This window comes from Lytechinus variegatus, chromosome 17 (genome assembly GCF_018143015.1).
Source record: "Lytechinus variegatus isolate NC3 chromosome 17, Lvar_3.0, whole genome shotgun sequence".
Classification (NCBI taxonomy): domain Eukaryota; kingdom Metazoa; phylum Echinodermata; class Echinoidea; order Temnopleuroida; family Toxopneustidae; genus Lytechinus; species Lytechinus variegatus.
In genome coordinates this window covers 26,156,062-26,183,562 of record NC_054756.1, presented here as the reverse complement: position 1 = coordinate 26,183,562, position 27,501 = coordinate 26,156,062, and the positions used below count along the sequence as shown (strand labels likewise).

The window sequence follows — 27,501 nt, the reverse complement described above, 5'->3', positions numbered from 1 at the left end:
GGATTATATTTACACTTGTTGGTCGTGGAACATTGTTATTTTCTCATTGAATGAAATAAAATCCTTATATATCACTTTAATAACACTCTTGACAATCGGGACACTTCACCAAGCCAATTGTCTTTACTGGTTTTCATGACATTATTATAAGTAGCGTCACTTTTGTCACGGTGCACAATGAATTCTAAAACTCAGTTAATGTATTGAAAATGTCCGTCAAATGGCAATGAACAGCTGGATGGCCTTTGCCGAACATTGGCGAAACCAAACAGCAGTTTCGTTTGACAGTGTTTTACATTTCGGAGCAATATGGGAAGTATGTCGTTACCTTTGTCCAGAATCCAAGACTAAACTGCTTTTTCAAAATTTCTTGGATTTTCATTGTCAAGAATTGCCTATGTCGATAAAGTTTGTATGTTCTGCGTTTCGCAAGCGAAAACTCTCTTGTAACATTACACGAAAAAAATAAAGTCTCGCCTATAAAACCGATTTAAAACCGACTAATGGTTCGTCTAAAGTCAATTTTGCTGGTGCAACGTGGCAAAAGTTGTGAATAGTCTTAGACAATATTATCTGTCTAATATACATCTTCGTTAATAATTGATCCAAATTCTTCTTGTCAATGGAAAGCGAACGATTACATAATTTGTCGTAAAGGAATTAAAGAAAATTCTTTTTAAGAAAATGGTAGGTAACTTCAGATATGATCAATTCATAAAAGTATATCATCTTGCTCTGATACTTGGGCATTTCCCTTGTTAAATTTAAGCCTCGGAAATTAATACAAGGTGTCACTGGTTTCCAATATTTTTAGGCTTATCTGAAAAAAAAAAAAAAATTGTCGATCAGTTGAAATCAAATCAAGAGGTATGACAATCACTTTCTGAATTTTTTTTTCATAATCCTGCCATAATTTAAATCCTCCTTTAGACATTTTCAAATAGTAAGTAATAGGTGTACTACCTTCTGTATGTGCAACAACGCAACATGATCTGTAACTCGACCCTTCGATCAATGTAAAATATATGTGTCCATGATAACCTGACTGATCAGGTGACTAGTGATTAGGCATGGGTGGGAAATCACTTGGGAACGGTAGGTTCCTAGCTACACCATCTACTGGTTCAAACCTATTCATGTTATTTGGAATCATCATTCCAGATGGAGCATATCTCCCTGTTCGATCGTCAACCAGTGGCTGGAAACCAGGAGTATTGAAATTGCGGTAATCACGCGATTGTTCTGGCGTCGAGAAATGCATCATGTTTCCGTAATGAACTGGGGCTGTATGGCCAGGTGAATCAGTGTAGACGCCGAAGCCGGTCGCAGTCGACGAGTTGTTCCAAGAGGTAGGCAGTGGTAGGTGTGGAGGAACCACGGGGTTGGGGAATGTCGTCTGGGGGTAACTGAATGAACCGACTGGGATAGAGACACTCTGGTGCCCATACTCAGGTGTAGGTCGTTGATTTTGGTAGGGGATATTGTATGACCTCTCTGGTTGGCCACCGTTGGTGTCGCTGTAGTAGTTGTGCCCTGGGATGTTTTGGTGCAGGGGAACGTGGTTGCTAGTTGGCGCGGTTGCTTCCGTGTTCTGGGTGTAGGCCGGCGGATACGACTGCGAAGGATTGCCACCTACTTGGTGTCTGGAATCTTCGGAGGACATTCCCGATGCATCCCTGGTTGATTCGGTATGATTTAAACAACTGCCATGACTGTTTAGTTGTTTGTTCTTCAGTAGGTCTGGATCAAGATCTGTCACGTAGAACAAATAATGAGACTGTCATTGACAAGCTGGACATTTGACTATTATAGTTTAACTCAAACTACGGTACGAATTGTCCATGTGAAAGCTGCGACGATTCTAAAGACAAATTGCAATCATCATTACAATGATGATTCAAGATTCACGTGTGAAAAGGCCCCAAATTCGTCTGTGACAACGGGTATGTAAACAAGGTTTACAGGCACAGACGTTTGTATCCGCATTGTGCATAATAAAGAGTATAAAAATAGTGAGAGTTTGGAGTCTAGTCGTCACTCTACGCATGGTATAGATGATGAAAATGTCAGATTTGAGTCTATACTTGCAGGCCAATGTTAGCACTTGCATCAATATGGCTCTCACATTAGGTATTGTTTAAAGAAAGGTTACAATCGAAGTACAAGATGCAATGGAGACTATAATTCAAATTTGCAATTGTACATCTTGTGCGTGAGATCAAAGATCAGTTTTACAATAATTAGGCTTAATATCCGGAAAAATGTTAATCCGTGACAAAAATCGCTGTAGATTTCTATATCATCAATCGAACGTTAAATATGTTGGAGATCCATGCTGTCTAAAGTTGTAATAACAAAGAGTCATGATGATGAGTCATCATCCTCATCATCAAAACTTACCCATCACCTATTGTTATCATTGTCGCCATTATCATCGACATCATTATAATCAGCAGCAGCTGCAGCAGGACATATCATTCCAATCATTCTATTTGAATCATTACTGTCATCGTCATCATGATACTACCAACACCAGCATTATCACCACCATCGTCGTCGTCACCATAATCTCCATTATCATCAATAACACGACAACCACGTTATCATCATCGTCATCATCATCATCATCATCACCACCATTGCCATCGAGATCATCATCACATCTATCACTATCATAATACCACCAACATCATCAGCATCAACATCACCATGATCTCCTTCGTCATAACACCACTACGATCATCATGTAATCTCGATGATCGCAAACGTAAAATATAAACGGTGGACCAGATGGTACATTTGTGACATGCTACCTAAAACCAACAAGTCGCCAGGGAAGTAGTAATTTTCTCTTCAAAAACTAATAATGTCAAATTTAGCTATTCTGAAAGGTGATTCGTCTTCTTCGTGTTGACGGATTTTCAAGTTGTACAGTGGAATTAAATAAAACAACTAAATACAGGAGTTTCTTTGAAACGGTTCTTCTGCTGACTACTTGGAAGTTTCGTCGAGATTGTACAGTGAGCTTACAGTATCTCATGTTTGTGTAAACCCAAAACTTAAAAATATTTTTTTAAGCTCTCGCGAAATTTCTTCTGCATTCATTCAAGTAGCTGTGAGGGCTATTATTGATCAATTATTTATAAATCAAATTAAGGGCCTGGTCACACCGCCCGAGCGTTGTTGGAGCGGTCGTGGAGCGGAAGTGAGAGAGGGTCGAATTTCGCTCACAAAATTGGGGGAAAGATCAAAAACAAAAATTGACAACAACAAAAAAACAATCGAAATCGAAAATGGTGAACGGTAGAGAGCGGAGATGGGTTTTTTTCTCTCCGCTCCACGACCGCTCCAACAACGCTCGGGGGTGTGACCAGGCCTTAACGCTAAGGATATGTGTTTCAGATATAATAAGAATCGAATAAAACAATTACTTATTGTTGGTATGCATGGTATGGTGGCTGGTTACATTTACGTTATGTTAATGATAATAACTTACCATCTTGTGTATTAGCACAAGTGCTTGCTCGTCTTTTCTTTGCCTTATTGGGTTGGGCGGATCCGGCTTTCCGATTCGATGTCCTCACCATTGCCTTCGTTTTGATGATGGCTAAGTTATCATAAAAAAGAAAGGATGAAATATACCGCTAACATAATAAAAACATTAGTTATCATATTTAATGTATTCGTAGGTGTAAAAAATGAGGATAAAAATGTTGAATTTCGGGGAGGCAGCATAAAAACTATTCGACTTGTGGAACCTACTTTTTTATGATTGAAACCTGGTCAACCACAGCTGTTTCAAAATAACATGGCCGGGGAAGGAGAAACAGGCTTATTGAGCCCAGCCCCACCCCCAAGAAATAAATAAATAAGATACGGCCTAATGATAATAATGATAACAAAAATAAATCAATAAACAAAATAAAATGAAATAAAAAAATAGTTTAAATTAGTTAAAATGAATTATAACATTCATGAATTGAAGGGGAAAACCTTTTTTGTTTACAGGTGTATTAATGTGCCTTAACTCGACCTTCAACCAAGTAACTTTTATATTTTGCAAGTTCTTGTTAATATTTTTTCATAAAACTTTCCAGTCTAAGAGAATTTACCAAAAGTAAGTCCTTATTGATAAATTTACCTGTTTTCTTCATGTGTTGCTGAACGTTTCTCTGGTATCCAATATGAACCGCCTTTTCGTGTTGCGTCTCAATGGTCAGAAGGGCATACTCTTGGAGCATCAAATTCAGCAAATGGAACTTGCCTGCATACAGGTCGAAGTATTATGAAATTAAAGTCATATCAAGATCGAATTGCTAATTGCATGGACCTACTATTCTAGGTCCGTGGTTATTGTAATCAGCACTTCAATTAAGCGTCTTGGTGTAGCGGTTCAAACTATTGCCTTTTAAACAGAGGGTCGTGTGTTCGAATCCCACGACGGACTAGCATCCTTTGGCAAGGAGTCAATAAGATAACGACAAGTGCGTCGTGAAGTAATACATTTTTTTTAATAAACCAAAAGTTCGACAATTTCTTTGTTTAAATACAAATCAACACTCGGGAACAATCGAGCCTCCTGCCCCAGCCGTACTACGCGCACCTGCTAGCACTTTTTTCGTAAACTAGCGAGCGAGGAAATCTATTTTGGAATCTTTGAATCAGACTACAAATTTTGGATATGCAACTTCTCAGAGTCTTGTCTTTTTTTTTAATTAAAAAAATAGAATTATGAAAATTGTTCAAGGCGAGACGGAACCTGATTTTTTTATTGCCTCACACCAATTGCTGTTCAATTTTCGAATACGTTTCGCGTGTTCATGTAGTTTGACGAAATAAACCATATCGCTATTCCCATATACTATTACTAAGTTATCATTAAAAAGGCGCCACCCGCGGACAGGCGGGAACGCCAATGTACTGACCGAAACTCTTCAGAGCTCTCATTGTGAACTCGGCCATAAGTTTGCCCGTGATGAAAGACCAATTCATGAGGAACTCCGAAGCTTGGCTGTTGAACTGGGAGGGATCGATGTCCGAATCGTCATGCGTCTGATACAAGAAAAACAAGGCTATGGTCGGTTTTATTATAAGTTTTTTTTTACCATGTGTTGAATTTAACTTTATGGTAATTACCTTGTAATAGTGCTCAGTAAAGTTGCGACATACATGGAAATTTTCTCATAGTTGTAAGTCTTTGTGAAACGGTTCCAATGGCGTGAGGGTATAATTATTAGGATCCCAAAATAGCGTACATGTGGAAATGCGTGAATAGGGTATGTTTTCCAATTGAAAAAAAAATGCGTTTAGGCATTTTATAGGCCGATTTTTGATTGGCTTGCACACCCCCCCCCCCCGGAACACAGAGGTATGGCAAGCCAACAGTACAATAATTTGATGAACACTGTTTATCGATAAATATTGTTTTCGATAGAAAAAATATGTTATTAGCGCAATCAACAATGTGTTTCACATGAAAATCGTGATAGTGCTTTTCACTCGATACGCATTGTTTTTTGACCGATTTTCATCGACCTGCCGAACATTTGACCTGCCATACGCGGGAACACAACAATATAGTTGACGCCCCGGGATTATGTCGTCTTTCATAAACATAAATCAATGAAAGTATACTGTACATTATACAAATGCAAGAAATTTTGTGTCACCTTCAGAAGCCTGTCATCAATAACGCAGTCGATCCATTCAATAAACGATTCTAGGGGAGCTTGCTTCTTCATCAACGCTTCAAATTCAGCAAGCACTGAAAATAAATGTTAAATGATGACAGATAATAAATTTAATCAAATGGTGGTGTCTACTCCTCTAAACAATGTGCCAGCTCCCATTTCAACGGTTTCAGCCTGCATACATGCATTATTATTTTTGACTGAGCATGGACCTAGGCCCATGAACCGAGGGAGCTGGTTTACTTTGAAGAGTCTTTGGTACCTCATCATTGTTATTAATTCTGAAAATAAATATGAAACGCATACTGCAATCACAGTGCCGTTAAAACTATTATCCCAGTTGTGAGTCAGTCGCTCTAAGCATCTTACACCATTGTTGCATTAATAGCGGTAGTTAATAATCCATTAGTTAACTAACACCCTATAGCGCAACATTTAAACTCCAATGTGTATTTAACACCATGAAGAGGTTTGCGATCAACTCACAACACGGACTGGTATTGTTGTTAACACAATAGTTTCACAGCGTGGCATTAGCCAGAAGTGTGGACTAAGATCCTTGTTTATTCTGAACTCAAACCCCTGCAAATAGACACTACGCACATGACGCTATAATTTCATAGCGCCCTCCCAGAGGTGATATAGGAATACAATGTACGCATGAAATATCATAACACAGCGCGATAACAGATGTACAGTTTTTATCTTCGAGAAACTGAAGTCGTGTAGAATTTAAATGAGCATTTTAGGTAACACTTCGACACTTTCCACAACGTAGAGAATCTATTGTCAAAAGCCCCTCATAACAAAGGTTCCTTTGTCGATAATTGGTGACCCGAAGCAGCAGTGTCGTCCTGTACTGACCTCACAGAAACGTCGTTAGAGCTATCAATGCGCTAACAGAGGCCCTGTTACAACCGGTAATGTGGCAGCGATGCCCAATGTTACAGCAATGCATTACTTACACTTTGAAATAGATGTTATGACTTATGACTTCACAATCTGAAAGATGTGACTAGGCTTACCGTTAGCGTCCTAGGCTGATCAAACCACATATTTGCAATTTTTTATCCGGTCCGAATCTTAAGACGATGTGCTGTCCCGATCCACCAACTTTCGACAATAACCTCTAATCAGCCCGTTGTGATTTGACGGGCATTTTGATAGATTATCAACGTTGTAAAAAGCGTCTGCGAAGTGATGCTAAAATACGCTGTCAGTCACATTGGCGAAAATTACCCCAGCCCTGAGATGCGTTTCGCCAACATTTTCGTCAGATCCGACACTTTCTTGATGTTCATAGGCTAAGAAGCAGTGTTACCATGGCAAATGGAACATGTCGGGTAATAAAAACGTCCGACATCTCCTTTAATGAAACGCGTCCCTTTTCTTAACCTTTTCCTCTCCTCTCTCCTCTTTCATCCTAATCTTTCACTCCCCCTTTTCTTCATTGGTAACACCTTGAAGCAATTATATTATGTCTTTTGGCATTTTTATGATACATTTCTTTTTCATCTGTACGAATCTGTATTGTATTTGAATATTCATTTATAATGTTTACTTTATATTTTGTTATGTTTCTATTTGTACATGTAAGCAGTCACACATTTCAGTCTTTGTGATTGTATTTTAATTGTTTTATAGCAATAAATACCAATATACTAATGACAAAACATTGACCGGTGTGATATTTTTTTAGCTGGTCTGACTGTGGTATACGAACTTACTCTCCTTAGATGAAGCCTTCAGTTCTTCTGTCAACCCTGCATGATAGAATGATGTTATCGACGTGATCTCTTTTAGATCTCCCAGCATCTCCGTGATCGACTCGTGGCTTAGTAGAACAGATCGAGCAGTCTAAAAAAAGGAGAAGATTTTTTGTTTAAAATCGCACATCCACCGCCTCTCTCTGATTCTACATGTAGGGGAAGGCGGGGTAAGTTGAGCATAGGGGCAAGTTGAGCCACCAGCCCCAGACCAATAATGAATGAGTCAGACATTGTGGTGGTGTCATGTATTGATGACCCATAGCATAACCCCTAACCCCACCATATTGTTTTCAACTTTGAAACAAAAAGTAGTTTTTTAGAGGGAAAAATATGAATTTCATCCAAAAAAGTAAAAAAGAGTGTGAAATAGATAAGTGCTTTATAAACACACACGTCTTTAAATATAATAAAGACATGATAACAACAGTATGGATCTTCATTCTTGTCATAGTCTTTTATATGATGGATGCATAATAAATGTGTGGATACAAAATTATCGCACTGAGTTCGGACTGGGGTAAGTTGAGCCAAACAGCATGGGGCAAGTTGAGCCATGGTAATTCCTATGGTAATGTATCTTAAAAAACAAACAAACCATAAAAATCGATTGAAATGCTGGCTGAAAGGAGTAAATTTACATGGCTGCTCTTTTCCTTTTAAAGGATGTTAGTATTTATAGAGAATTAGCAAATGAAAAGACTTTAAACAAAAAATTGACATGCTGGTTCTCCCTTCATACATTTTGTACATAAGTTTTTGTGACTCAACTTACCCCCAGAAGGTGGCTCAAACTTACCCCATATATGGGGCAAGTTGAGCCATTTGACATCGTTTTTTTCAAAGGTCACGATGACTTTCAGTGTGGGGATAGAAAGTTATATATAGGTGGAAAATATTTCAGAAGAGTTAAATTTCAAGGCAAGGTACTTATTTCGACAAGATTATTAATCATATCAATTCTAACATGCAAAAAAGCAAAAACTGTCACAACTTACCCCGCCTTCCCCTACTGTGTCTCTTGTCACTGTATATCTATACGCGACAACTATCAGCATTTCCCCACACCCCGTGCTAGTCTGCATAGACCCTGACTAAAACTTTGATCAACAAGTGTGTCTCCACGCAAAGACTAACACATACGAGAGGGCCGTCAGTACACAAGGCATGAGTAGGCTGCAATTCAGACCCTTTACTCGAGTGAAGGGTTTGCACAGCAGACTAACTCCGTGCAGTCTCCACATTTCTTTTTTTTGTTACTAACCATTCATTTCACCTCATCTTAACTGTGTTGTTTTTCTTTCGTCCTCATTCTTTTGCTCTGTTTATTTTTACTTGCATATTCATAACCCTTTCTATTTATTTCCAGTCAACTACTCCAAATTCGAATTCTAAAGCCATCAACATGAAGGCATTACTCAAATAACTTCAATGAAAAATGAAATCCGCTAAGATGTTTAATAAGAGTCAGAGCAGTTCAAAATGAAGCACAATATGCCTAGACCGTGATCTGATAACCATAAGAAATAAATTTGTCAAATATTTTACATCTAAAATACAATTCCGTTGTTTCAAATCGTGCCATGCGAAAAAAATACGACTTTAGGTCTACCATTTAAATTTGTTATCCATCATAATTGTCATTTTGTGATGCATTACACTGCAAAATTACTCCATGGCTATTTCAATTGTCATACTCCATGACTCTACAAAGATATTTCAATTGTCATAAGGTATACACGCATAGCTGAATCAATAGTGGAAATTCATTACAGTAAACCGTTTGGTTATTTTTTTCGGAGGGGGGGGGGTTAGAGCGGGATGGGTTGCGTGGTTACCTGTGCAAGATGAATGAATGACATCTGACGTCGGAGGCTCTGAACAAACGTTCGAACAACTGTCATGAAAGAAAATACATACACACTCATTTCAATCAAACTCAAGTTTACCATGGAGTGGTTACCGCAGCACAAAGACTAAACTATGGTAAACCTATTTTGATGATCACAATCATGACAATGGAAAACATGATTATTGATTGGTTCAGTATTGAGCCTTTTACTTATTTACAGTAATTGGAAGGTTACCACAATACGGGACCGTGTCGTTCAGTCAGCATCTTTTTACGTTTCTTTGTTGACTTGAATATTATTCGGGATTGTGTTTTTGTTTGTTTTTTGGTAAAGGTTATAAATTTAGTGCTTTATGGTTTTACTTTATAAATTGTCAGTCATCAAAATGTAATATTTCTCAGACTGCCTTGTCATTTTCCTTTTCTTGGCTTCTTCTGAAATCTGGTATTACGACGTTTCGTGACTATTTTATTTTTTTACTATGATGATCATGCGGGGTTACTTTTTTGTGTGCTTAAACTTTAAACATGATGAAAATGAAACGAATTTCGAATAAATCGTCGGTCATCAAAACGATTTTTTATAAGACTTATACCTTTCATTTTCTTTTTTCTGACTTCTCCTGGGATCTGGTCTAGGGACATCTCAAGCCAGACTGGAAGTTTTCTTGCAAATAATCTGATCTCATTTTGAAGGCTGCAGGGTTATAAACCAAATGAAACAAACACAAACATTCCATTATTATGAAGCGCTGTGGATTAGTAGCAGGAATTTCAGGGGATCATAGGTTCGAATCCCAGTAGTGGCGTAATCACCTACAGCAAGAAATTGATTGTGCTGCATTACCCCCGGTGGTGGGGCACAGGGAAAACAAGGACAAATTTTATTTCGTAAAGGACACCATCTAAAACATTAAAAAAAAACGATTTATCTACCCCACTCACATGACTCATGAAACTTGATGCATGTAGGATTATTCTTACAAGTTTTTCGTTCATTAGTAGTAACATAATTATAAAATGAGAATATTTTATTTCTTACCAATAGTGCTGTTTCTTCATAGGAATTTGTAAAAGTATTGCAAAGTATACATTCGTGAGGGGGCAATTTCTTGAGTAAAAAAGGACACTTGTCGGTGCTTCAAAAAATGGGGGGGACGCAGTCGCTGCATTACCTTGATAAGATAAATTGGGAACATGTAGTTACGCTATTTAAGGCTTAAGCCACGTTTTTTTTCAAGCCCCTTAATCCAGGATTGATTTTTCCCTTAGTTACTTAGTGATCAATATTATTAAAGGCGGTGATCTCCACCTTTTTAATTTCTTCATTTTTTTAGTTATTACATAAGCCTGTACAATATTACGCACTCAATTACTTTCATAATTTCAAGGGGGGTCCACACTTTGCAAGCATTGCTATTAGTCGACATGCCATCCCCCCCCCCCCCTCCTCATTTTCATATGCTCTATTTTACACAGATTTTTCTTTAAAATGTAAATCCTTGAATTTGTATCTGATTTATATCACTTTTTATTCTTTTTAAATGGAAATCAAATAACAAATTGAGTTAAATTCGAGTTTAATAGTGCCACAAGGGGTAATTTTGCCGGAAGAAATATCCTGAAATTAATTCATACTAAAACAACAAAAACAATCTTGTAGAAAGTAATTTAATCGACTAACCTCTCGGGAATATCTTGGATGACCGTTGGGATCAGAACATCGTTGAGAACCTTAGATGGGTAAGAAATCATTCAGGTGACTTGGAAAAGATTTTATTGGAATGCTCGAATATACTGCCAAATACCACTAAGTATTTTCATTACATTTCATTTGAAATAAACATTTATTTTCCTCCAGTTACAAAATTTCTTCATTTCTGTTAACAAGAATTCATATAAAATCAATTTCCATAAAGAATATAAATATATACAACTTATGTGTACAGAAGGCGTAGGTTCCTAGAAGCACATGCTTGTGGCGGGATACGCCTGTGGACATCTACAATACACAAAATACAATACAAAGATGCAATACAAAGATAATTTAATGAATATTAAGAAAATTTGCAGTAGACAATAATGCATTATTGAGCAAAGAAAGACGAGGTGCAAGTGAGAAGTATAAACGGTTATGTTACCAGGGCACTGGGGTGCTGATGTAAATTTAAAGGTCAAGTCCACCTCAGAAAAATGTTGATTTGAGTCAATCGAGAAAAATCAGACAAGTAAAATGCTGAAGATTTCGTCAAAATCGGATGTAAAATAAGAAAGTTATGACATTTCAAAGTTTCGCTTATTTTTAACAAAATAGTTATATGAACGAGCCAGTTACATCCAAATGAGAGAGTTGATGATGTCACTCACTCACTATTTCTTTTGTTTTTTATTGTTTGAATTATACAATATTTCAATTTTTACGAATTTGAGGATTAGGACCTCCTTGCCTGAAGCACAAAATGTTAAAATAATGGAATTCCACGTGTTCAGGGAGGAATGAAACTTCATTTCACATGACAATGACGAGAAATCAAAATATTTCATATTTCAAACAATAAAAAACAAAAGAAATAGTGAGTGAATGACATCATCGACTCTCTCATTTGGATGTAGCTGGCTCGTTCATATAACTGTTTTTGTGAAATAAAGCGAAATTTTGAAATGTCATAACTTTCTTATTTTACATCCGATTTTGATGAAATTTTCAGTGTTATGCTTGTTGAATTTTTCTCTTTTTATTCAAATCAAGTTTTTGTTGGGGTGGACTTGTCCTTTAACAAGCAAAAAATGTGGGTTTGGTCCAAAGAAACTTGACAAGAAAAAAATAGCTCTATCCAAAAAATGTATGCCATGTATTTTTTCCAGTTTGTCACACCTACCAGAATTCCAGGGATGCCATCACCAATAGATAATAATAGACACCTTTCTCACTACACTGAGAGCGTTTCCATAGCTACAGGACCGCTTAACCCTAAATAGACTGGGCTATTTCGACACCTAAGAAGACGGGGGGGGCTGATTCAGCCCCCCCCCCCCCCTTATGATCTCGGCCGTCGATCGCACTATCGCGACAAACATTGGCACACGCGTTACCAATGGCATTATCTACAAAACTATAAAATAAAATTCCAAAAAATCTCATGTCTCATTAATTATGCTAATTTATGCATACAATCATAAGTTTGCTTTAATTAATAAAATAATGCCCCTGAAATGCTAATTTTTGTTTCACATACTATAGATAGGCATCTTATCAAATTGATTTTAAAAAAAATTCAAAATCACATTTATTTTCTTATGTATTCTATTGTTTTCTAAACTTCTTATGTATTTCTTTGTTTTTAGACTGTGTTTTTTATTGTTTTTCCAATGGAAATTGTCGGGGACTTTATTTTGACCATAAAAAAGATAAAATTAATTGATTCTAAGCAGTAAAAGGAAAAATAATGATACATTTATGAATTTTGGCTAAGAACACTATTTGCATTGGATTTGTACACAAATTCACGTTTTTGAGTAATTTTGGGTCTGCATGCACTTACGAAATGTTGCGTAATTTTGGAACCGCGTACCCGGGGGTCACAATTTTGGTCTCAAAAGTTGCGCGAGACTTGAAAGTAAAAAGTCAGCGAGCGACGCGGTCAAAAAATTTCAAGCGGCGGATTTATCGCGAAAAATGTCGGGGGGGGCTGAATCAGCCCCCCCCCAGTCTTTTTAGGGCTAACGTGAAGTGATTTTGAAACCCACTTTCTTGTGATCAAGTGGTAACACTTGCAATGCGAACTTCCAAACTGGTTTCCTGAATCGGTTTCCAGTAAACTAGTTTTAGAAAGCGTAACGAGAACGGCCTCATACACGCAGCTGCCCTAGGGAAATCTTTGGAGTGCTGGAGCACCCCCAAACACCCCCGTTTTACAGGGCCATGTATGTCACGGATATTGAGCGAGGTATATAGGCCTCTCAGAAAATCTGATTGGTTGCAAGTGAAGCGTTTGATTACAAGTGGACCCCGATTTGCTTCCAAGGCTGGAAGTTTATCTCAAGCTGCAATGCTAATAGGTCTTAGAAAAAGGAGGGGCTGTGGTGTAGTGGTTCTGACTTTCGCCTTGTAAACAGAGGGTCGTGTGTTCGAATCCCACCTCGGCCTGGCGTCCTTTGGCAAGGCGTTAATCCACACAATGGGTACCCGGTAGGACGTGAAAGTCATTGTAGCTTGTCCAGTACTGTGTGCGCCTCACAGACAACTGTCTGAAATACTCCCCAGGGAGTGGAGGATGTGCACACATTGTTTGCGGGAATGACTGATTGAATCCGATGACCGGGGTAATAGTATATCTGTAAAGCGCTTAGAGGGCAAACTATTCTAAAGATATATGCCCTTTTTACACAGGATTTTTCTTAACCCCGTACTATCGCTAACCCCGTACTATCCTTAACCCCGTACTATTTTTTTTCCTTTTCACACATGCCAAATTGTTATTGCTAACCCCGGATAAGGAATGCTTGCTTTTTACACACGAAACTCGCTAACCCCGGACTAGTGGTTTTTGTCGATCATTCGTAGTACAAGCCTCACTCGTACACTTTTTACACACGCTACAATTTCCTTAACCCCGTACTATAGGTGGGGCCAAATTGCCATTTAGCCCCACCTATAGTACGGGGTTAAGCTTAGCCCACTTTCGTTTTACACATGCGATCTTAACCCCGTACTATTGCTCTTAGCACCGCAATTGGTGGGATAACCCTGCTTTTTTGCAGGGCCAAATAATCCCGTACTATAGGTGGGGTTAGCCCACTTTGCAAAAACGCTGTGTAAAACGAAAGTGGGCTAAGCTTAACCCCGTACTATAGGTGGGGCTAAATTGCCATTTAGCCCCACCAATAGTACGGGGTTAAGGAAATTTTAGCCTGTCTAAAAAGGGTACAAGTTCTGATGTATTAAGCGCTATATAAAAAGCGGATTATTATCATTATTTGTCTATTATTATTGTTATTATTATCATTATTAAAAATGTGTTCTGTTTAGATTCGTGATTCAGATTCGTTTTTGATAGTGTGGTTTTATATACGGAAAGCCAACGCAGCCATAATTCGTTCCAGTACTGCACATCCTCAATCCGAGGTAGTGAACATGAGGCGTAGGCCTCCTGGCATGACTGGATACGAATTATGACTGAGTTGACTTTCCATAGAGTTGGCAGAACGTCATCCGCTTTATTCTCGAATTTGATAAAGTAGACAATTCTCGAAGCTAAAGAGTCACATACCTTGTACAGAATGGAATCGCAAAGTACTACGACGTCAATGATGACGTCATAATTCAGCAGACAGGACAGATGAGGGGGTAGGCCTTGCCAGAAATGAAGAAGAAAATTCTGAACCTGAAATTGAAAACAGAATCATTGAAAAAAATATGACAACAAAGAAAATGACCCGTTCCGAATGGTTTAAAAACCGAATACACTGTCCTCATCTCTTGACACGAGTAGTGTAAAATTGTGAAAAGAGAAAATAGGTGAATACAGGAAATCATCATCTCCGTTGAAATAAATCATTATGATTCAAACTTGACTTTTGGAAGTGTTATATCGTTCACATTTCGTTTTAGTTCCAACTTGATTTTTCAAACGCATCACTTTCACACTACTAGTACTTCAATTTCTTTACCAGCTAAAATACCCGGTATTTCCATTATGTAACTAAATTTCTTATGAACTCGATAAATTATTCGTTTATTGATCGCATTTTTTGAGAAGTATCTGTTAACATTCAAGAATATCTATGTTACAAGCTAGCTACACACAGTCACAACAGACTAAAAAAACCTGAAGTGTTCAGAAGCTCACTAAATATTACTTCATGAGGAAGTTTAGCGTTTTGATAATGTTTATGAAATTTTGAACATTCGTATTGATAAGATTATACAATTTAACTTATTATTTTGTTTCTGACCTCATCAAAATTATTTGACACGATGACATCTAGCAGTCGTTGGGAGTGAGTTCGATACATCAGTATGAATATCTCAACCTGAAAAAAGGTGATAAAAGTGATAAACTCAGCGTCTTTACGATTCCACAACGAATAAACACTTTAGAACTATTCAATGAAGCATTGATAGACATTGATTTGCTAAGGATTGGGGGCCTTGGGGTACAATGCCCCGTGACTAACAAGACTTTAACTAACCCTATTTCATTCTTTCTTTCCTTCATCCATTAATTCATCCATTCACTCATTCATTCATTCTTTCCTTCTTACTTATTTCAATATTTCATCCATCCATTCATTCATTCAATCATTCATTCGATCGTTCGTTCGTTCTTTCATTCATTCCAACCCCTTGACGAGATGGTAGCCAAACGAATAAGACATATAAATCCCCCTTAAAAAAATTATTAGGGGCCCCTTGCAAAAAGAGTTGCAACTGATCATTAATCAGAAATTATTACGTGTTCCCAGAGCAACAGAAAAAAAAGGTTTGCACCAAAAAGTACAGTTTCACCATAGAGCTATTATGGTTTCACGTTCGCCACTAGTGTTTTAACGGCATTTTTAACATAACAAATTTTAATTGTGCCTCTTAATGGGGGCACGGGCAGGCTATGCCCCCTCCCCCCCCCCCCCTCCTTTGGATCCGCCAGTGCGTGTTACCTTTTCACAAGGGACCTCTGGCGGGAGAACGAGGTTGTGAGCATCGGGGTACTCCGGAAGAAGAGTACCCGTCTTGGAGCTTAGAGAGAACTTCTTGTTGGATCCCTATAAAACAAAGAAAATCATATTATAACATAAATTCATTAGTATTATAACAGAACTGTTTTCTTTAGTGTGATGGAAGCTCACCTTTTTCATATAGACCTATGTATACATTATTTCACTCTACACCTTGGAAATGGAAAAACAAACTTCACCATGGGGATTGTTTGTGCGGGGAAGCACCTGTAGAACATGCGATGCAAAAAAAATGAATAGATAAAAAAATAAGTGTCTGTGAAAAAGTATTTCTTGGTTTGTTTTCTTTCTCAATGTTAGAAAAAAAAGAGAAGAATCATCAGAAAAAAGGAAGAGTAGTACAAGAATAAGACGAAAAAAGAAAAAAAAAGACGACGACAACGACGAGGAAGGAGGAGAAGAAAAAGAAAATGATGAAGAAGAATATGATATGAAGAAAAAGAAGAAAAGGAGATGAAGAAAAAGAAGAAAAGGAGATGAAGAAAAAGATGAAAAGGAGATGAATTAATTAAAAGGAAGAGATGAAGAATACAAAGAAGATGGGAAATAATGATGTGAAGAAAGGGTTTGAGAATGAAAAACAGATTTGGGGAAGAGAAGAAGAGGAAAGAATAGAAAGATGAAGAGAAAAGAATAGGAGAAAGAAAAAAAATGAAGGAAAGTAAGGGAAATATGATAACAAGGCGACTAAAAAAGAAAAAGATGAGGGACGTGGAAGGATGAAGGGGTGCTGAAAAAGGAATTTAAAATGTGAGAAAAGAAGAGGAAGAAAAACAACAATAAGAAAAGGAGGATGAGGAGAGGGGTTTTTTCTTACCTCCATCTTAGGCTTCTTCTCTGAAAATCTGGAATAAATTAAACAAGAAAATTATTCAAAACATAATAGTTTGATATCCTTGTAGCAGTAGCAGATTCCTACTTTAACTGCAGATGAGGTAGATTACATTCTTATCATTGATATGAATTTTTTGGTGAAAAAATATTGTCCTTTTTATAAAGGAAAAATGTGCAGAGGAAATGTTCATTCATTATGTAGTCCTGACAACATGATACGATGCATCGATGTAATGTTGGTTTCCTTTACACAACCAGTAACCATGGTTACTCATAATGTACATGTATGCTGCCTTCAACAATTAATACCATGGCAACAATGCTATCATTGGCCATGTTAGCCAATCAAAATTTATGTGGGAATTTCAAACAGCGGAAGATGCTATATTTTCTGACATGTCAATGTAACGGGGACAAGAATGTTGGCTTGTTCGAAGATGCACTTCCAAATGTTGCAGGTAGCCTTACGTGGTTACGTGCTTCATTCCCTCTCATTAGAGATATCTCAAAGTGCTTTCATTTCGGAATGTAATAAATTCATGGTATCGAAAAGTTACCATCGACTGTTAATTCGTGTACCTTTCCTTTTCAGAACGATTTACCTTGTTAGACCAGGACCAGAATACACTGAATGATAGTAGATGGAACTTCTCTTGATGCCAATCCCGTAATAGTGGTATCTGAAATGGAAATCATACAACAGTGATGTGCGTGGATGTATGTACATACCAAAGTGACTACAAGAAACCAGAGACAAGACAATGAAGGAAAAAATAAAATAAAAGGCATGGACGGAATGATTGAGCTCGGAATTCGGCAATTGTCCCTGATTCTATTTAACCGTGTGTTCGAGGTTTGGTTCCGTTAGGAGAAACTACGTCAGGCATGCGCGTAACTGCATTAGCCGAATGTTCTTTACAGATGGGTAGACAATAGATTCTTCCCCGGGGAACAGAGTACAAAAGAAAAATATGCGTTGTAATTTTGTAATTGCACGTTCCGATTATTTCAATAATGTTTTTTTTTTTCATAACACTTTTCTTCCTTCAGGCTTTCTCAGCAGGTGATTTCTTTAACTCTTCACATGACGAAGATTCAATCATGTCAGTGACAATCAAAATTCATAACAATAAAATGTATTACAATCACGTAATTGCAACTAGAAAAGACTGTCGGGTTCATAACAATGGTAAGCTTATAGAAAGAACAATATACCAGGGCATGAAAGAAAATAGGAATTAGATAAACCTGCAACTTCATGTAAACAAGATATTTCATCAGTTCATGGCGCAGTCAAATTTCCCCTACGGCGGCCGTACGGCGAGTCGAAAACAGCCGTTTCGTTCATTTATATTCAAACTACCTTTAGGTAACTGCTACAAAAATGTGAAAACGGCTATTGGAAATAAACTAAATATTTCTTACTTTGATTGGCCTCTCGTACCAAGACGCCTGGTTGTCAACTTGGGAAACTTCTGCCGAATAATCTATGGAACACACAAGTGAGAAAACCAAAGATTTTGAAAATACATATACCATAAACGCCTAAAAATGGAACTAATAATGTCAAATCATATGCATGCCTTTCAACCAGTGCTGCACTCCTTAATTCACCTTTATCTGTGAATTCATGCTAATCAAGTTGGTATAAAAAACGTTTGCTGTATAATATTCAATAAATATTCTGAATTAATTTAGAAATCGAATTTCAGAGGGAAATTAAAGCGCGTTGACTATCGATAGGGTCCGATTAGAGCTCTCACGGCATTTCAAAATTGACCATGAAAATGTTAACGACGTTGAGTGAAAGTGTATCACTCAAAAAAGAAACCATTTCGCCTTTCACTCACTCGTGCCAAAAGGGATCAATTATTACTTTTCCACAGAATTTGGTCAATACGTCTAACATTGACCAGTATTTTTGCTTAAAATCTTGTATTGAAAAGTCACGATATTGAGGGGAGCTTACGTGTTACATGTTTTGTTATTCATAAATGCAGAATTGGCATGATTAGCTCAAAGAAATCTTTATATTATGAATGTATTTTTTTCAGAATCAATAATTTATTTACATATCAGGATAATAAAAATAATTATAACCATCATCATCACCACTTTCACCATCATCAACATCATCTTCATCATCGTCGTCATCCTTCTTGTCAAGTCATATCCTCGCTCATCATCAACGTCATAATTATTAAAATCATCATCATCACAATCATTACCATCATCATCATCATGACCATCGTCATTATCATCAATATCATCACCAACATCATCATAATCATCATCACAATCATCATCATCATCACCTTCACCATCATCACCTTCACCATCATCATCATCACAGCAGCAGCAGAAGCAGCATCTTCATCGTTAAATAACGAAATGTCGTACCTTTCCGAACGTCGCAGCACTAGATGGAGAAAAGTCGTGTTTCTTGCAGAAATCCAGGTAATGTGTATAAAGAACACACCGAGGTACACAGATGCCGTCTGACCGCTCGTAATTATCCGATAACCTAAAAAAAATGTTAATGAATTAAATCAATTTCAACAAAAGAGCCTACAGTTATACACCATCATAATAATAGTGGGGTATGGTGTGTCATCCCGTAGGACTAGCGTGCCAAAATTGATTTTTTGGTTGTTTTGGCTTCAATAGGGTCCCCTTAGACCAAAAACGATGGGGGTCAAATTTTCAGACCCCTCCTTCCCTTTGTGGGGGGTCCTTTTTGGCGCCATATTCGTCTGTACAAAGCCCAATAGGATAATCCATTGTTTTCAACCTTATTTCTCACTTTTCTTCGCCAATTTTATTTTTAAGTTGTCTGAGGTGTACAAAAAGGAATATTTGATGATGTTGTGAAGTCAATATTTTTTCACTTTTGCCATACGGGGGCGGATTTTGCGAAAAATGCCCCCAAATTGTAAAATATTACCCCAAAAATGTAATTTTCCCACTTTTTGGCACTAGAATTAGGACAAAAAGATTACAAAATGAAGTGCATATGTCTTGTTGTACAGTCCAATAACAGAGGAATACATCACACGTAATTTATATGATTATTATTAATAAATTAATGTAAAAGTCACCCCCATTTCAGGATTTTATGCAGTGAAAACCTAACTACAACACTAGAGGGCGCCATAATTCATCATGATGATATTAGTGTGGTACGGTACATCATGACACACTTCCTGCAGGATTTTTGTGCCAAAATTGTTTTTTTTTTTTGGATTCACTTGGGTCCAATCTATCACGAAATGATAGGGGTCCAATTTTCCCCACCCTCACCCACTGCCTGAGGGGGGGGGGTTCACCTATATCGAGACCCACTAAAATCAGGAGTATTAGTAATTTGCGCCCGGTTAAACAATGGATTATTTTATGGAATTTTATCATCTCTAGACAGCTAAAATGCCTATATCTGAAGGCTTCAAGTTGGACGAGCATCCTACCAACCATATCCCCTACCCCCCCCCCCCCAACTGACTGGCATACAACTTTCACTATTCGGCCACTCGTTCCGGAGTACAATAACGATTAAAGTACTTCTATTCGGATTGTCAATTATGTACTTCTCGGCTAATTTCCAATTACTGATAGCCAGAAAAAACACATAAAATATAATTTTAGCCCCCCCCCCCCCACAAACACGCACATATGCACATATTCATTATTGAAATAACATGTGATGTTTAGAGAACTTCCGAACTTACATTGTTTTTCAACAGTTGTTAGTACTAATTGACCTCAGGAATAATATACTAAAAATCTACCAAAATCTGCATCAGGGAAAGTGGTTATTTTCAAGATAGTATCCAAGATGGCCACCATTCACTTAAAATTAATGAATACGACTCTCTCATTATCCACCCTAGAATCCTAATTAGTTTCATACTCCATGGTCTAGGAGTTAAAATAATTTGTTGACATAGGGTAGAGTGAATATAAGGACCCCAGGATACCTGGAAAATATAAGATGGCATCAAAAAAGCCTGCCATGTGCTAAAACTCCGCAATTTGGTTTTGATTCAATGATTTTAAGGGTGAAGTTGTAAATTCATAAAAAGTTACAAGAACAGTGAGTGGTCTGGTGGGTCCAAAAATCCATGATGGCTTCAAAAAATTTATTCTGAAATGGCTGCTAAAATTAAAGCAGACATAGCTGATTTCATATCGTCCATGGAAATGTGATTTCGATGTTTAATTTTAAACCACTGGTTTGGGTTAAGTAATATATAAGGATAAGTTACAAGGACAGTCAGTGGTCTGGTATGTCCAAAAATCAAAGATGAATTCCAAAAAATGATATTAAAATGTGAGAATTATTTTGGTGCCTACACTTATGGGATAAGTTATCATATTGATTCATGAGTTTGTAATAGCACCCACTTGATGAATTTTTTTAATCTACCATGGATTTTAGACGAAATGGAAAACTAAATATCCTTGTTATTTGTTGAATGTATTATCTAACCCTTTATACCACCATGTAGACAACCAAATTATTCCTCACATATTAATATTGTGTAAACTCTGATCATTATTGAGTTTTAGGAATCATTTTAGATGCCATTTTGAAAACTTTCTTGGATTTTTAGGCAAAATGGACAAGTGCATATCTTTGTAACTAATCGAAAGTATTATTATAATCATGAAACCATTGAGTGGACACCAAAATCCTATGTCCTTGGTGAATTTTAAATGAACGATGACCATTTTTAAGTAACAGCATTCACTTTAGACTCAGATTTCTTCACGACATCTTGGATTTTCCGACATAGACCAATGACTGTCCTTGTTATTATATGGTAATATTAATAATCTAGGTATATTTACCCAGGGAAGCCACTTCAGTTCTAAAAACTGTTCTCCCAGCGGGCCTTGCCATTATTACCCCTGCCTTAGATGGGCTGCCTAGGCGCTTTAGCATTCAAGGAATTCCTTCGCGCATTCAGGGAATTTCTACCGGGTACCCATTTACCTCACCTGGGTTGAGTGCATCACAATGTTGATAAATTTCTTGCAGAATGAAACTATGCCATGGCTGGGATTCGAACCCACGACCCTTTCAAAGTCAAAAGACCAATCCACTGGGCCACAACACTCGAACGGTTGTAACTAATTTTCTGACTTTAAAAATCATGTTCTTGATGGATATTACATGTCCACTTGTAAATAACAGTGGCTATTTCAGACTCTATTGTTTAACATACTCGACCAACGACTCTCCTTGTAACTTATTCTAATGTATTATTAGACTCACTTTTCCATGGTAGTCACACACATTCATATTCCCGGATATTGAACAAACTATATCGGTTTTTCAAGCAGCAACAGCAATTTCAAACTCCATTTTTGGAAGCCATCTTGGATTTTTTAACATACCGGACCACCGACTGTCCCGGTATGTTGAATCCAAGTTGGCCTCCAAAAGTTAAATGAATAAAGAATGGAAACGGTATTCTTGTCCCAATTATGATCGTTGAAACCATGGTCTAGACACCGATTTCATCTATCTCAGGTATATAAAAATGTGCTATGTCCATTTAAAGTATCAACAACCATTTTAAACTCCATTTTTGGAAGCCATCTTGGATTTCTGGGTCCTTGTAACTTTTCCCGATATACTTCTTCACCCTTAAAAATCTTTGAATAGAAACCAAATTAAGGTCACTTAAGTAACAAAAAAAAAATCCAGGATTTTTTTTATTTTAGCCCAAGGCAGCCATTTTGTCCCCCCCCCCCCGTGGAGGGGGGGGGGCGAGAATCAAAACAAATTAGATGTCCATACTATGAATCGGCATTGGAAATAATTGCTCTTGAAATGTGTCAGCTTTCAAATTTATTGATAAAATTACAGTGCCTAGAATTTGATTTTTTTAGGGAAGTGCTTATCATAAGTTATGGCGCCCTCTAGTGTTGTAGTAAGGTTTTCACTGCATAAAATCCTGAAATGGGGATGATTTTTACATCAATTGACCAAAAATAATGATATACATTACATGTGATATATTCCTCTGTTGTTGGATTGTATAACAAGACATATTCATTTCATTTTGTAATCCTTTTGTCCTAATTTTAGAGCCCAAAAAGGGAAAAATAATATTTTGGGGGCAATATTTTACAATTTTGGGGCATTTTTCGTAAAGTCCGCCCCGTATGGTAAAAGTTAAAAAACACTGACATCACAACATCATCAAATATTCATTCTCATACACCTCAGACAACTTTAATAATTTAATGGCAAAGAAAAGTGAGAAATAAGGTCGAAAACAATGGATTATCCTATTGGGCTTTGTACAGGCCAATATGGCGCCAAAAAGGACCCCCCACAAAGGGAAGGAGGGGTCTGAAAATTTGACCCCCATCGTTTTTGGTCTAAGGGGACCCTATTGAAGCCAAAACAACCAAAAAATCAATTTTGGCACGCTAGTCCTACGGGAGCTCTGTCAGTGACATACCGTACCACACTATAAGGCTCAATACGTTGATGCCTTTGACTATTGACAATGTTAACGGCCTTGTTTGTTTTGCCTTAATATTATGGTCATTGTCAACCTTGACATCGATCGTCATCATCGTCGTCGCTGTCGTCATCACACAGCAACAATCGTCATCATTGATGCTTTTTAAATATATTGTGAATGCCATTTCAAATATTGTCATTCCATAGCATCATCCTCACTACGATTCTCATCATCAGCATCACCAAAATCATCATCATCATCATTATCATCACCATCATCATCACCATCATCATCATCATCACCATCATCACCATCATCATCATCAACATCACCATCATCATCATCACCATCATCATCAACATCATCATCACCATCATCATTATCACCATCATCATCACCATCATCATCATCGTGCACCATCATCATCACTATCATCACCATCATCAGCATCACCATCATCATCATCATCATGCACCCATCATCATCATCGTCGTCATCCTTGTCATATCCTCTCCTATCATCAACATCATAACAAAAAATCATCGTTATCATCATCACCTTCATTAACTTCAGCAGCAGCGTCATCACCATCATCATCAAAGTCACCATTCAGAGTGGTATCATTTTCATCACCGTCATCAACGTGACTATTCTTCTCATTATCATCGTCTTCAACATTGTCATCATCATTATCATCATCACCACTATCATCATCTCCGTCATTGCCATCACCATCTTCATCGCCATCGCCAACTTTCAGCAACTTCGTGCCAATCATGTATTCATCCCCACCACCCATCTTCATATCAAACAACAGCGATTTCGTTGTGTGCCTATCTGCTTTCCAATTAAATCCCAAAACAAATGAAAGACCATACCAATTCAACGTTTCTACAAGTTGAACATGTTTTGTGCTATCCAACGCCTCTCCCGGCTCATCCGTCGCCGAGCATTCGGCGTGGTTTTCACTCCCCTCTCCGTTGTCTTCCAGCTGTGTTGATTTTTCCAGCCCTTCAGGAGTATTCGAATCAGACATTTTTGCTCGTCCTGGAAATGAAGAACAATTCCATATGAAACATTTGGATCTGTGCATGAATGTGCTATCAACAACTTGGTAAACAAAATTTTGAAATCCCATTATCCCTGGTATTTTAGTGAAATGAATTCAATTCTAAAGTGATCTCTCGATGCACTAGCGTACCTACGGGGGGGAGGGGCAGGGGGGCAGTGTGCCCCCTGACGAGTCACAACCCATGCAAGGGGCGTATCTCTGACCCTCTGGCGAGCTTGAAAACCTTTAATTTTTTTTGCTAGTCAACTTTTTTCATGGTACAAAATCCTATATTTGTGTTTGAAGACGTTTTTTTTTGCTTGTCAATTTTTTAAGCGGACAAATTTGACCCCCCCCCTGTGGAAAATCCTAGGTACGCCACCGTCTCGATGCATAATAGAATGGTCCAAGATTTGACTGCACTTGACTTTCCATCTCTCGATTTCTCCAGTCTCTCTCTCTCTCATTAACCTGCACGCCGTTATCCCTCGATCCCCCTCTCTTAATTTCTTTCTACCCATCTCTCATTTTCTTGTTCATCGTCTCTCTCTCTCTCTCTCTCTATAGGGACAATGCAAGAAAATATTTGCTATCAATCGCAAATATTATGTTGCAATTTTACAATTGATAGATCAATTTTAGCTCTAGCAAATCAGCTTACACTCCTTTTTTAAGGAGCAGCTAAGCAATCAATCATGAATTTGCAATTAATTACACAACATAATTATGAATGACCTAGAGAGCCCACAAAACAAAAAAGACTTGTAATTGATCGCAAGTTTCATGCAACACAAGTCTCTATGTACAACTATCTATCTATCTCTCTATCTATCTATCTATCTAGCTATATATGCTTACTTTGCCAATATCTCGTCGTCCCAAAGATTCTATGATGTTCTATTCCCACAGACCGAGTCTCTTGAAGTATAAGGTCGAAGTTTTATCCCGTATTTCCTCGTTGGAATTCGTCTGCTGTTCCAATTTTTAAAGCATTAAATTACAACTTTTCCTTTGTTTCTGTAGATGTTCGTGCAAGGCCAGGTGTGAAGTATGTATAATGAGAGCTGAATTCCCGATGGACAACTTGCATTATCCCAAAGTCACTGTGTGGTCTCGGAGAGATGCAACGTCAAAATTCATTAGAGCATTAATATCAATATTTGATGAGGGTGATTAAAGGTTGTACAAAGGGTGAAAGTTTGGGAAAGCAATGGCTTAGAGGCTGACCAAATCAAACTGGACGATTACGTCACCATGTGTGTTTTGCAGCTCGGCGCGGAGACATGTACACAGTATCACAGAATAAGTGGCATTAAGCATTGCTTAAAATGAAAAAAAAAATGATATAGCCTCATTGCACTTTCAATCATTGTCATTTATTCGGGGCGGTAAGATTTTAATTTTTTTTCAGAATTAATAATAATAATAGGCATTTATATAGCGCCATCTATCTAGAAATAATCTATTCCGAGGCGCATTGTTTATTATCATTATTACCCCCTGGCTTTAGCTCGAGCTGCCTTTCATCGCTCAGTGCATGCATGCATTCAAGGAATTAATCCTGTCTGGTACCCAATCACCTCAACTATATTGGTTTTTACACACACAACACCCTGAAATGAGTATTTAAAAAAAGGCCTACTTGGTTTTTGCTGTTTCAGGAGCCTTATGCGGATAACGGGTTAAGATCTTATAAAAAACGGGTAAAATGGTATATTTCTGCAATTTGAAACGAATATTGCATTTATCGATGAAACGCACGATACTAAAAAGGGGCATGAGTCCTATTCTAAAAAGTATTGGGTAAAAGTGCTTCATGAGGGTAATTAGTCCAACCAACACTGAGCATTTCTTTGGGGCATTTTTATTTATCCAGTGTGATGAAAATGTTTTCCCATTCTAAAGCAATTGCTGCTTATTTTTTTTTTAATTACTGGACAATAAGCTCCCTGCGTGGGTAAAATACTGCCCCAATTGGTTGCACACACATCGTGGTGGTAAAAAATTTTACCCAATATTTTATTACGGTGTCCTATAAGATTCTAAAGGTCGATAAAAGTTGGTATCAAACATATCGAATTTTTGCAAATCTTTCCACCAGCGTCAATGCCGCCCATTAATCAAGGGCCAGAGTGAAAAGTTCGACGTAATTCCCTTTTAGGGTCTTTTGAAATTTGTTGACATACCTTGTAGTCATTGACCATTCACGTTTTACAGTAAATGTTCCTACGCAAATAGGCGCTAATCCAATCATTTTGACCAATAAACTAATATTGACAAGGCTCCTGTAACACAAAAGTTGGCGATTAATCGTACGATTGATTTTCAGGATTAATTGAACGTTGTAGTCAATGCGAGCGAACGATCGTAGAAGGATGTTCGCCGATCATTGTTCAGTTTTGTATTACGGGCCCAAGAGCTATAAATCTATGAAGCCCAGTCGACATTAGTTAAAGGAGAGTGAAAACTTTGGAACACGATAGCTTGTGTGAAAACAGAAAAATCAAAGAAACCGATCAACGAAAGTTTGAGAAAAATTTGACAAATAATGAGAAATTTATGAGCATTTAAATATTGCGATCACTAATGCTATGGAGATCCTCAAATTGGCAATGCGACAGAGATGTGTGATGTCACTTGTAAACAACTCTCCCCATTACTTAAGTATATATTTCACCTAAATTGCCCCTTTTATCACATCTATCAGTAGATCATGTGCACTTTCTATTGGAGGGCATGTAATACAGATTTTTAAAGAATACATCATGGATAAAGTTTGTTTAACGCTAATTGGTGTTGCTTAAATGTCACTGTGTTAGCCCAACACCAAGTCAGTGTTGTTTCAACACCTCTCTGGTGTGGACCGATATAGATACCAGGCTGGTGTTAAATTAACACCGGATTTTTTTGCAGTGTAATTGTTATTTCTTTACACCCCCTCACACAGACGCACACACCCAACTACGCACTCACACTTTCGTAGAATCCGTCCACTTCTAAAAACCGTTCCGCGTCACCTGCCATATACAGAGTTCGGACACGTTTACATTTACTTTATCAGTATAGTCGTCAAGCGAACGAAGTCTACACTGGG

The 27,501-nt window shown here is 37.6% G+C and overlaps 1 protein-coding gene across 1 annotated transcript; it reads right to left on the bottom strand.

The window, feature by feature from the left end:
• Positions 1–836: 836 nt before the first annotated feature.
• LOC121431131 (DNA-binding protein RFX6-like) lies at positions 837–25,515 on the bottom strand. The gene is made up of 18 exons (XM_041628637.1): positions 25,266–25,515; positions 24,235–24,403; positions 19,278–19,401; positions 18,303–18,364; positions 17,480–17,557; positions 16,861–16,888; positions 15,966–16,070; positions 15,264–15,341; positions 14,579–14,692; positions 10,993–11,042; positions 9,905–10,005; positions 9,295–9,353; positions 7,418–7,547; positions 5,670–5,764; positions 4,926–5,052; positions 4,142–4,264; positions 3,497–3,607; positions 837–1,752 (listed from the first exon to the last, which is right to left on the bottom strand). Exons 2-18 carry the CDS (start codon positions 24,390–24,392, stop codon positions 1,058–1,060), a joined length of 2,238 nt encoding a protein of 745 aa, XP_041484571.1. The 5' UTR covers positions 24,393–24,403; positions 25,266–25,515; the 3' UTR covers positions 837–1,057.
• Positions 25,516–27,501: the final 1,986 nt, after the last annotated feature.

Excerpts from the sequence above, each read along its gene's own strand:
- LOC121431131 (XM_041628637.1), bottom strand. The coding sequence starts at position 24,392 with ATGTCTGATTCGAATACTCCTGAAGGGCTGGAAAAATCAACACAGCTG. Across the intron at positions 19,402-24,234 it reads CTTGTAGAAACGTTGAATTG|GTTATCGGATAATTACGAGC; the intron begins GTATGGTCTTTC and ends CATTTTTTTTAG. Across the intron at positions 7,548-9,294 it reads CATTCATTCATCTTGCACAG|ACTGCTCGATCTGTTCTACT; the intron begins GTAACCACGCAA and ends TCCTTTTTTTAG.